A 12,529-nucleotide genomic window follows, 5' to 3' on the forward strand; every position below is an offset into this window, starting at 1 on the left:
GAGAGAATCCCTGATTGACATCAGGGATAACTCAGATCACACAGAGGAGTCAGGGATAGCATCCGATCCATCACAGCTGGAGTGTAGGTCCACACATCTGTCCGCTTCACTGCGTTTAATGGAGGAGGAGGAGGAGGAGGAGGAGGAGGAGGAAGAAGAGTTGTCCGATGATGTGATGGTGATACAGGAGGCTTCCGGGCAACTTCGAATCGTCCCATTGTTGCAGCGCGGATGGGTAGACATGGAGGATGAGGAGGAAATGGAGATTGAACTTTCCGGTGGGGCCAGAGGAGTCATGCCAACTAACACTGTGGCAGACATGGCTGAGTTCATGTTGGGGTGCTTTACAATTGACAAGCGTATTGTCAAAATCATGGAGGACAACCAGTACTGGATCTTTGCTATCCTTGACCCCCGGTATAAAAACAACATCTCGTCTTTTATTCCGGTAGAGGGGAGGGCCAATCGCATCAATGCTTGCCACAGGCAATTGGTGCAGAATATGATGGAGATGTTTCCAGCATGTGACGTTGGCGGCAGGGAGGGCAGTTCCTCCAGTAGGCAACCAAGTTCTCACCGGTCCACACAAACGAGGGGCACACTGTCTAAGGTCTGGGACACATTGATGGCACCCCCTCGCCAAAGTGCCGCCACGGAGGGTCCTAGTGTCACCAGGCGTGAGAAGTATAGGCGCATGTTGCGGGAATACCTTTCCGACCACAGCCCTGTCCTCTCCGACCCCTCTGCGCCCTACACGTATTGGGTGTCGAAGTTGGACCTGTGGCTTGAACTTGCCCTATATGCCTTGGAGGTGCTGTGCTGTCCTGCCGCCAGCGTCCTATCTGAGAGGGTGTTCAGTGCAGCCGGTGGCATCATCACTGACAAGCGCACCCGTCTGTCAGCTGAGAGTGCCGACCGGCTCACTTTGATAAAAATGAACCACCACTGGATAGAGCCTTCATTTTTGTGCCCACCTGTGTAAAGCACCCCAACATGAAACTCCATGTCTGTACTCAACCTCTCCAATTCCTCCGCATCCTCATACTCATCCACCATAAGCGTTGCACAATTCTGCTAATACTAGGCTCCCTCCACCCTGATTTCCCCCAACTCTGCTGGTTAGAGGCTCCCTCCACCCTGCTTTCCCACAACTCTGCTGGTTAGAGGCTCCCTCCACCCTGCTTTCCCACAACTCTGCTGGTTAGAGGCTCCCTCCACCCTGCTTTCCCACAACTCTGCTGGTTAGAGGCTCCCTCCACCCTGCTTTTCCACAACTCTGCTGGTTAGAGGCTCCCTCCACCCTGCTTTCCCACAACTCTGCTGGTTAGAGGCTCCCTCCACCCTGATTTCCACCAACTCTGCTGGTTAGAGGCTCCCTCCACCCTGATTTCCCCCAACTCTGCTGGTTAGAGGCTCCCTCCACCCTGCTTTCCCACAACTCTGCTGGTTAGAGGCTCCCTCCACCATGAATTTGCCCAAACTGGGCTGGTTAGAGGCTCCCTCCACCCTGATTTCCACCAACTCTGCTGGTTAGAGGCTCCCTCCACCCTGATTTCCACCAACTCTGCTGGTTAGAGGCTCCCTCCACCCTGATTTCCCCCAACTCTGCTGGTTAGAGGCTCCCTCCACCCTGCTTTCCCACAACTCTGCTGGTTAGAGGCTCCCTCCACCATGAATTGGTCCAAACTGGGTTTTTTAGAGGCTCCCTCCACCATGAATTTGCCCAAACTGGGCTGGTTAGAGGCTCCCTCCACCATGAATTGGTCCAAACTGGGCTGGTTAGAGGCTCCCTCCACCATGAATTGGTCCAAACTGGGTTTTTTAGAGGCTCCCTCCACCATGAATTGGTCCAAACTGGGGTTTTTAGAGGCTCCCTCCACCATGAATTTGCCCAAACTGGGCTGTTTAGAGGCTCCCTCCACCATGAATTGGTCCAAACTGGGTTTTTTAGAGGCTCCCTCCACCATGAATTGGTCCAAACTGGGGTTTTTAGAGGCTCCCTCCACCATGAATTTGCCCAAACTGGGCTGGTTAGAGGCTCCCTCCACCATGAATTGGTCCAAACTGGGCTGGTTAGAGGCTCCCTCCACCATGAATTGGTCCAAACTGGGCTGGTTAGAGGCTCCCTCCACCATGAATTGGTCCAAACTGGGCTGGTTAGAGGCTCCCTCCACCATGAATTGGTCCAAACTGGGTTTTTTTAGAGGCTCCCTTCACCATGAATTGGTCCAAACTGGGGTTTTTAGAGGCTCCCTCCACCATGAATTGGTCCAAATTGGGGTTTTTAGAGGCTCCCTCCACCATGAATTTGCCCAAACTGGGCTGTTTAGAGGCTCTCTCCACCATGAATTGGTCCAAACTGGGTTTTTTAGAGGCTCTCTCCACCATGAATTGGTCCAAACTGGGGTTTTTAGAGGCTCCCTCCACCATGAATTTGCCCAAACTGGGCTGTTTAGAGGCTCCCTCCACCATGAATTGGTCCAAACTGGGTTTTTTAGAGGCTCCCTCCACCATGAATTGGTCCAAACTGGGTTTTTTAGAGGCTCCCTCCACCATGAATTGGTCCAAACTGGGGTTTTTAGAGGCTCCCTCCACCATGAATTTGCCCAAACTGGGCTCTTTAGAGGCTCCCTCCACCATGAATTGGTCCAAATTGGGTTTTTTAGAGGCTCCCTCCACCATGAATTGGTCCAAACTGGGCTGGTTAGAGGCTCCCTCCACCATGAATTGGTCCAAACTGGGTTTTTTTAGAGGCTCCCTCCACCATGAATTGGTCCAAACTGGGGTTTTTAGAGGCTCCCTCCACCATGAATTTGCCCAAACTGGGCTGTTTAGAGGCTCCCTCCACCATGAATTGGTCCAAATTGGGGTTTTTAGAGGCTCCCTCCACCATGAATTTGCCCAAACTGGGCTGTTTAGAGGCTCCCTCCACCATGAATTGGTCCAAACTGGGCTGGTTAGAGGCTCCCTCCACCATGAATTGGTCCAAACTGGGGTTTTTAGAGGCTCCCTCCACCATGAATTTGCCCAAACTGGGCTGTTTAGAGACTCCCTCCACCATGAATTGGTCCAAACTGGGCTGGTTAGAGGCTCCCTCCACCATGAATTGGTCCAAACTGGGATTTTTAGAGGCTCCCTCCACCATGAATTGGTCCAAACTGGGTTTTTTAGAGGCTCCCTCCACCATGAATTTCCCAAAACTTGGCTGTTTAGAGGCTCCCTCCACCATTAATTGGTCCAAACTGGGCTGGTTAGAGGCTCCCTCCACCATGAATTTGCCCAAACTGGGCTGTTTAGAGGCTCCCTCCATCATGAATTGGTCCAAACTGGGGTTTTAGAGGCTCCCTCCACCATGAATTGGTCCAAACTGGGGTTTTTAGAGGCTCCCTCCACCATGAATTGGTCCAAACTGGGGTTTTTAGAGGCTCCCTCCACCATGAATTTGCCCAAACTCTGCTGGTTAGAGGCTCAATCCACCCTGATTTTCAAAACAAATGTTGGTGCCAACCTCAACTTACTACAAGGGCCAAATTCACTGCTGGTGACAAGCTCTCCTCACTGCAAGTGCCAAATACACATGTTTCAAGGTGTTTTCCTACTGTCAGAGAGGTGGTATTGAGTGTGTAAAGTGTGTAGTTGTTAGGCTGTGATGTTGGGGTAATAGAGGGTCTTTGGTGTGTTAGATGCCCCCAGACATGCTTCCCCTGCTGTCCCAGTGTCATTCCAGAGGTGTTGGCATCATTTCCTGTGGTGTCATAGTGGACTTGGTGACCCTCCAGACACGGATTTGGGTTTCCACCTTAACGAGTATATGTTCCCCATAGACTATAATGGGGTTCGAAACCCGTTCGAACACACGAACATTGAGCGGCTGTTCGAATCGAATTTCGAACCTCGAACATTTTAGTGTTCACTCATCTCTAGTCTTTTCACTACTCCATCACCTATTTTTTTCAATCAATGGATTTTCCTATTTTGTGGATGGCTGATGTAGTGACTTATAGCATACCTCATCTTTAAACCAACTTTGCATAAGTCAAAAGTAAAATATGTCTACATGAGGAGTAACAACATTTCTGCCCTTTATGTTGTATGACTTGTAGTTGAGACATAGGAGGTAGAAAAAAAATGTTAAAGAAAAATTCTAGGTTTCAATTCCTTGAGCTGGTGGATAGAAGCTTGCTGCTATGATATCTCCCATACACACAGGAAGTAGAGGAGAATCTGCTTTAGAACACTCTTACTCAGAAATTGCAACAATATTACATATATTAGATATTTTATTTATATATTACATATTTAGCTGCCTCCAGACTGTCTCTCCTCCGTCACTACTACTTCTTGTTCCTCTCCCTCTTCTAACTCTCTTACATACTGAGAAACTGCAACAAGATTCTATAGGAAATTGTAGAGAAGAAGTTACCTGTATTGATGTGAGTAAACACTAGGACTGAGATAGAAACTTCATATTTAGCTGCTTCCAGTATGTCTCTCTTCTGTCATAACCACTAGGCATTCGCCCCTCTTCACAGGTAATTGTAGAGAAGTAGTGACCTGTAGTGATACGAGTAAACCACTAGGGATGTGATAGTAACTTCATATTTAGCTGCTTCCAGTCTGTTTCTCCTTCATTTCTAGTTATTCCTCCTTCTCTTCCTAGACTTCTATTGTGAGTTGTAATATGTGACCTCTGTGAGCCTCTGCCTATAATGTTCTAGCAAGATGACATTCAGCAGACACAACGTATTACAAAATTACTTATATTCACTTGTAGCATTAATTCATACAAAGTTTGTGGAAAACGTACTGACTAGAGATAAGCGAGTACTATTTGAAACTCCCATTTCGATTAGCACGCACCCATCGGAATGAATGGACGCAGCCGGCACGCAGGGGGTTAAGCAGCCGGCCGCTGGGAAAGTCGGCATGCTGGCCGCTTCCATTCATTCCTATCGGTGCGTGCTATTCGAAACGTCTGTTTCGACTAGTACTCGCTCATCTCTAGCACTGACCATTTACCATTTTAGCTTTTATTTTCACTTTAGTTCCTCTTTAAAGTAATCTTCGACTAAAATACAAACCACACTTTGCAATTTTCTTTCACAACTTCCTTTTGTCTTCACTTCCACCTTCACTAAAATGTCTTTTATAGCCCTTTCCTCTTTTTACTCTTACTGCAGTGACATCTCATTGAATTGATATTATAGCAAAATAGACCAAGATCTGTTAAACTTTTGTCTCTGGTTCAGTTCCAAAATGAACCCAAATGCAGATAATTTTATTCCTTCTTAATTATAATCTGCTTCTCTTAAAGGGATTGTCTGGTCACAAGAAGCTCAGATCAAGTTATCTCCTATCCACAGGATAGACTTCACTGACAAATGTAGTTACTCAGAATATAGTGACATATCACTGGGCGGAGTAGAATAAAAGTCCTCGACTTAGTCTATTCCTTCCAATGCTGTCTATCCTTAGGATAGGGGAGACTATGCTGATCAGTAGAGGTCCAGTTGCTGGGATCTCTGTGAACAGCTTTTCCACCCCAATATGTCAAATATTCATTGGTAATACAATTCTCATGATAAATGCTAGAATTACCTTCATTTACACATATGCATAATCAAATTCTCGTAACAGTGGCGGTTTTATTTCAGGAGCTTGCCTTCAACATATCTGGAAAAATATTAAGCTTGGTGATATTTATGACTTTCCTTTCCACTTTATTTTGCAGTGCACAGAGCCACAGAAGTTATTCAACATTGCCAATGAGCTGCTCCACACAGAGGAAGCCTATGTCAAGAGACTACATCTACTTGATCAGGTGCACTACAACATCTATTGTTTTTTTTTATTGCACATGTGTCCAGCCTTACGTTATCCCAAATTTGGTTAAAATAGATCTCGCCTGCATTTGGTTAAAGAAGACCTCCAGTGGAAATGCACTTTCACTGGATGTATATTACACTCTGTGCTTTTTTATGTAATATATATTTTATGTATTACAGCCAGTGGCGTAACTAGGAATGGTGGGGCCCCGTGGCGAGCTTTTGACATGGGCCCCCCCCCCCCCCCAAACCGACGCCGAAGACCTCGACCGACCCTCTCCTCCGCACTATATTATGTCCCTAAGTAAGCCCTGCACACAGTATTATGTCCATTGGTGGCCCCTGCAAAACAGTATTATGTCCCTTAGTGGCCCCTGCACATAGTATTATGCCCCATAGTGGTCCCTGCACGCAGTATTATCCCCCATAGTGGCCCCTGCACACAGTATTATGTCCCTTAGTGGCCCCTACACACAGTATTATCCCCAATAGTGGCCCCTGCACACAGTATTAACCCCAATAGTGTCCCCTGTATACAGTATTATGTCCCACTGTGGACACCCATAAACAATTATTATACTCTGGGGTCTTTTCAGACACCAGAATATAATAATCGGAGACCCGGGGGAATAAAAACATAAAAAAACCAGAAACAGTTGCTTACCTGTCCCCCCGGCTCCTAGGCTGTCGGCCGCCGCTCTTGTCCTGCTTTAATGACGTCGGACGTCACATGACCTGGGAAGCAGGCCTGGGTCATGTGACGTCAGAGACGTCAGACACGAATGACGGAGGCCTGGCAGGATCATGGAGAGGTAAGTAACAGTATTTTTTAGGTTCCCTTACCTCTCCTGGTCCGCCGATCATTATACTAGGGGGTTTGCAAAGACCTCCGAGTGTAATGATAGTGTTTTTGGGGCCCGCGGTGTGAATAGGGCCCGTAACGGCCTATTTTTTAAAAAAAACGCAGCGGTAGCGGCTGTCACTGGGCCCTGTGGCAGCCACCTCCGCTGCCTCTACGATAGTTACGCCACTGAGTACAGCCTCATCTCTGCTTCTATACAAAGATTCCATCTTGACTTTTAGATTTCCTCTGCTGTTCTATTATCAATCCCATGATGCTTTGGTACAAAGCTGCATTATCTGGTAGAGTCGGTACCATCTGTGCCTGCTAGAGGTCCACTGTGATTATTCTTCGCTCTATATTTGCTGAAATCAGATTAGAGACCTTAGGTATACAACCAGGGAGAATGAGCTGTGAGCCCCTTCATAATAACTGTGTGACAGGAGCCTGTTTACTCATCAGAAGTAACTGTGATAGGAGTTTCTGCTCGCCTTTCTCCCAGTCTATGCAATATGTATCATACAAGACCTACTGAAGACTGTTTTTGGTCACACATACCTCTCCACAGATTCTCATAAAAGAGCAGGTCACCAGAGGCAGATTCACACTGTTTCTAGGCAAATACCCCATCTGATATATGAAGATAGAGGCAACAATACATGAGATAACATTATAAAACACATAGGAAACTTTAGTATTAGGCAGAGTTTCCCTCTAAGGACTCAATATCTCATAAAACCAATTTGATGCTGTGACATGCTATCAGAACGTTTGGCAGACTACAATTAAACTCAACTACTGAGTTGCTACATATACACATATAGGACAGACATTTTGTGACCGAGTATTGTGAAATTATGTTTTTATAAAAAGTTGGTCATCTCTCACCACACATCTTATATGTTGAGTGGAGGGGAACGGTAAGGTGGGACACATCTGTGTTGCAATTGTCTTCTACTATTGAGTGTTGGATGACTGTAATGGTCTTGTTGGTGACTTACTTCTTGGGGCAAATGCCCAAATCAGTCTTCCTGCTACTTAGACCAGTGGTAAACCTGCCTAAAATGATAAGTTGGAGTCCACCTACTGGGACTACTTTCATGTCGCATGTCCCCATTTGCAGTGATGAGGCTCTCTCTATAGAGATCAGGGAAAAGAGGAGACCACTCAATGTCTTTTCTAAAAATATAGACTATAATAATGTGTCACAACTCATGCCAACTCCTTCCAAAATACTGAGGATGCGGAACATTATGTGACCTTTGGGTGGAGTCCAGGGCCGCATCTGAAGACTTCATAATATGTAAGTTGTATAACACTAGTGTAGACCATTGGAATTATCACGGTGGTAGAAGTTATATACACTCATTTTTTCAGCCAGTTGTAAACTTTCCACTTGTGATAATGTTGGTGAGGGCAGGGATGCTTGTGACTTTGGTAGTACCTGGTAGTGTAAAGAGAATCTACCACCACCAAAATCACTTCTAAACCATTATATGTTGTTGAGGGTTGCTGGTAGACCCCTCCTTTAAGGACAATCTAGTGGTTTTCAATAGTCCTAAAGATGTGTCCTGCTCTCCACCATTCATCCAGCAGATCTATTGATGCAATGTTTTCTCATTTTAGGTATTCTGCACAAAATTAGCTGAGGCTGGAATCCCACCAGAAGTGACCACGGGAATATTTTCTAATATTTCTTCCATCTACTGCTTTCATTGCCAATTCCTTTTTCCAGAACTTAAAACACGTATAACCCAGGAGTGGTGAGTTGCCGATCACATATGGTACAGCTGGTAGTAGACCATCATTGTAAAATAGGTTGACCAATAAATCCTAAACCATATTACTGGGACTAGGTAAAGAGTCATTATTATGGTTTCGTTCACATTGCTATATTACTTTTGGCACTCATGAAACATATGATCCCGTATTATGGTGTTGGGCCTAGGCTTTGTGATACAGAACAGTAGGCACTCTGTTTGCTGAACACATGAACACAGAGCTGTTATCTGTATAAGGCCTTAGTCTAATCCTTAAATGAAACCAGCCGGCATGCATTTATTGAGCATTTCCAATTATCTGTCTTCTGGCAGATGAGAATGACGGTAATAAATTATTAAAGTTCTACAATTAAACCATAAAAACTGAGATTGTGAAGTCCCCGAGGTACACTTATATCATAGACAACTGTTTTACTATGTATTTCCAGGAATACAAACCCACGGATTGGGGATATTCTTCAAAAGTTGGCTCCGTTCTTAAAGATGTATGGGGAATATGTAAAGAACTTTGACAAGGCTATGGATATGGTGAATTCCTGGACCCAGAGGTCTCCTGTTTTTAAGGAGGTCATCCATACAATTCAGGTATACCTTCTATTAACGATTGGACTTCAGAATAGCAATTCCGCAGTAATTAAGAATTAAAGGGCAGCCATTGATGCCAGATCACTAGGATTATCTGGAATATGAACTGATTAGATTGTGGTCCAGGTATTGTACCCCAACCTATCTGATACTGATAACATTCAAGTCCTTGACAATCCCTTTAAGACCAGTTCACATCTGCGTTTGGTAATCCATTCGGGGAGACCACATGGGGACCCACGAACGGACTACTGAACACATTGGCAAGCGGTGAGCAGTGAAAGTACACGGACATAGACTATAATGGGGTCCGTGTGCTTTCCGTGCGGTGTCCGCACGAGTCATGCGGACAGGAAAGTAGATCGTGAAGTACTTCTATGTCCGCATGTTCTGTTCGGACACTGCACGGAAAGCACATGGACCCCATTATAGTCTATGGGGTCCGTGTGCTTTCATAAGGTTACCGCTTGCCAATGCGTTCGGTAGTTCGTTCGGCAGGGGGGGTCCCGGAAACAGATTACCGAACACAGATGTGAACCAGGCCAAAGTGTAGAATCTGCACCTAAACCTAGAGAGAATCCTGACAATATGAACATAGCCAAATATCAAAGCCACTGATCACAGATAAACTACAGCAAACAGCACATGAATTACTGTGCAGGTTTACTATGGTAGTGGGCGGCACCATACTGCACAATGTGAACCCAGCCTTAGGCAACCTCATCTGAGTTCAAGGTACTTGTTCTAGACTGTCATAGCAACTGTCTAGTAATAATCGAGATTCTTACTCAGCTCAGACATAATTGATCTTCCATAATTTAGTAAAATGCAGCAAGAATCCATAGCCCTTAAATAATGAAGTGTTTAGCTGTTACATTTCCAGCAGCTGATAAATGATAAAGCATTGCGGTGTCAGCTTGTGTTACTCCTGATGTAGCGCCCGCTTATGAGAATTCCCTGGTTATCGGAGGAAATACAATTTGTTGAAAAGCAATCTGCCAAATGATTGCAAGTGTGAACTAGTCCTCAACAATGGAGATGAATGTCTGGTGCTGCGGAGGTAGAGGAGACCTTCTTCATTGATCCCATATTCAATGTTCTTTTTTGCGACATAGTGTAAATCACTCCGTGGGTTTGCATTAATGCAGCTCTTAACCGTATGGAGGATTTTCCATGTACTAATTCCAGAGTCCATCATATTGTCAGACAAGCTGCTGCTTTAAATGCTTTTAACCACATGAATGCGAGTGGAAAATATTCAGGTGTCTGATACATCCCAGACTTCGTGTCATGATAGTCATCTGCTTCTGTGCTAATGGGAAAACTGGTTTGTGTAAAAAATCTGAATTTCAAGAGTATAAAATTGTATTCTATTGTAAAATGTCATAACAACAGACAGTATAAGAACATCTCACAGTCTCCAGGTAATTGGGAGTGAGGATGAAAACAACAAAACAAAAACAAGAGAGAAAAATAAACTTATTTCTTGTATTTCTCCCTCCCCCCAATTATTACAGATTATCTTTTACCACATCCGACATCTAGTTCAAGTCCATTCTAGTTTTCTCACCTATCTACAACACTGGACACCCACCCAGTGGCGTAACTAGGAACAGCGGGGCCCCGTGGCGAACTTTTGACATGCCCCCCCCCAACCGACGCCCGCCGAAGACCCCGACTGACTCCCCCCCTCCCCCACCACCACATTCCTGCGCTCTCTATTATTCCCTATAGTGGCCCCTGCACACAGTATTATGCCACATAGTGGCCCCTGCACACGGTAGTATGTCCCATAGTGGCCCCTGCACACAGTATTATGCCCCATAGTGGCCCCTGCACACAGTAGTATGTCCCATAGTGACACCTGCACACAGTATTATGTCCCATAGTGGCCCCTGCACACAGTATTATGCCCCATAGTGGCCCCTGCACACAGTATTATACCCCATAGTGGCCCCTGCACACAGTATTATACCCCATAGTGGCCCCTGCACACAGTATTATGCCCCATAGTGGCCCCTGCACACAGTATTATGCCCCATAGTGGCTCCTGCACACAGTATTATGCCCCATAGTGGCCCCTGCACACAGTAGTATGTCCCATAGTGACACCTGCACACAGTATTATGTCCCATAGTGGCCCCTGCACACAGTATTATGCCCCATAGTGGCCCCTGCACACAGTATTATGCCCCATAGTGGCTCCTGCACACAGTATTATGCCCCATAGTGGCCCCTGCACACAGTAGTATGTCCCATAGTGGCCCCTGCACACAGTATTATGCCCCATAGTGGCCCCTGCACACAGTATTATGCCCCACTGTGGACTCCCATGAACAATTATTATACTCTGGGGTCTGTTCAGACCCCAGAATATAATAATCGGAGACCGAGAGGGGGTACCAACATAAAAAACACTGTTACTTACCTATCTCTGGCTCAGTGCTGTCGTCCATCTTCAATGACGTCCAGGACGTCACATGACCCGGGACGCAGGTCCCGGTCATGTAACGTCAGGGAGTGTCCAGAAGTAGTCTGAAAAGACCCCCGAGTAGAATAATGATGTTTGTGGGGCCCGCGGCGTCACTTACTGATCCCAGCCCCTGCCAGGATCAGTAAGTAAATAGGGCCCGTTACCGGGCCTCCTCTTACTTTATTAACAGCCTATTAAAGAAAGAAAAAAAACACAGCGGTAGCGGCTGTCACCGGGCCCCTAATGGCAGCCGCTACCCCTTCTACCCCGGTAGTTACGCCTCTGCCCCCACCAATGACTGTAACTGCGCATTGAGCACCATATGTCCTCACTAAACAAAAACAATGAGGAGGACCTTGAATGGATTGGTGGTCCTTCATGCATCCATCCCTTATTTCGATGTCAGTGGGGCTGACGGAAACAGCTGTGCAGTGAAATGACTCTGCCAATCTGTCCTAGTCTGTGAGTCAAAGCTGATAAGTGAGTTTCAGTAAACAGGAAGAGTTAAGAAGTCTGATGCTGTTGGTTTCACCATAGGAACAAAACATCAACAGACCCCTTTACATCACGTTCGATTATGTACAAAACCTTGTCATGACTAAGTAACACCAGACAGGATGACCACGCATTGGTAAGTCTGTGTTATGTTCTGCAATATCCTGATTTCCAAGTGACATCTGTCTAATGTTTCTACTTTACAGAAAGAGGACGTGTGTGGGAATCTGACATTACAGCATCACATGTTGGAGCCGGTCCAGCGAATTCCTCGCTATGAACTTCTTCTGAAAGATTATTTAAAGAAACTGCCCGAGGATTCGGCGGATAGAAAGGATGCAGAGAGTAAGATATTTAATAACTGTGTCTAACTACATGCCATTCCTGACACAACGATCCCACTGTTCCTTCTTCCTCATCTGTAATATTTGATAATAGTTGTTTGTGTATCACGCAGTATACCTTGACATCTATCTATCCTCTAACAACTGGTCACCTTACCATAACCTTGCAGTACACTATGATAGAC

At 45.8% G+C, this 12,529-nt stretch overlaps 1 protein-coding gene across 1 annotated transcript in view; it reads left to right on the forward strand.

The window, feature by feature from the left end:
- Nucleotides 1-12,529, forward strand: part of FGD3 (FYVE, RhoGEF and PH domain containing 3) — a 157,878-nt gene that overhangs the window by 104,152 nt on the left and 41,197 nt on the right. Inside the window, exons 5-8 of the mRNA XM_075286920.1 lie at nucleotides 5,732-5,821; nucleotides 8,293-8,429; nucleotides 8,876-9,032; nucleotides 12,207-12,345. Of these exons, the coding sequence (XP_075143021.1) occupies nucleotides 5,732-5,821; nucleotides 8,293-8,429; nucleotides 8,876-9,032; nucleotides 12,207-12,345 (523 nt within the window). The remainder of the gene's footprint in view (nucleotides 1-5,731; nucleotides 5,822-8,292; nucleotides 8,430-8,875; nucleotides 9,033-12,206; nucleotides 12,346-12,529) is intronic.

This window comes from Leptodactylus fuscus, chromosome 9 (genome assembly GCF_031893055.1).
Source record: "Leptodactylus fuscus isolate aLepFus1 chromosome 9, aLepFus1.hap2, whole genome shotgun sequence".
NCBI lineage: Eukaryota > Metazoa > Chordata > Amphibia > Anura > Leptodactylidae > Leptodactylus > Leptodactylus fuscus.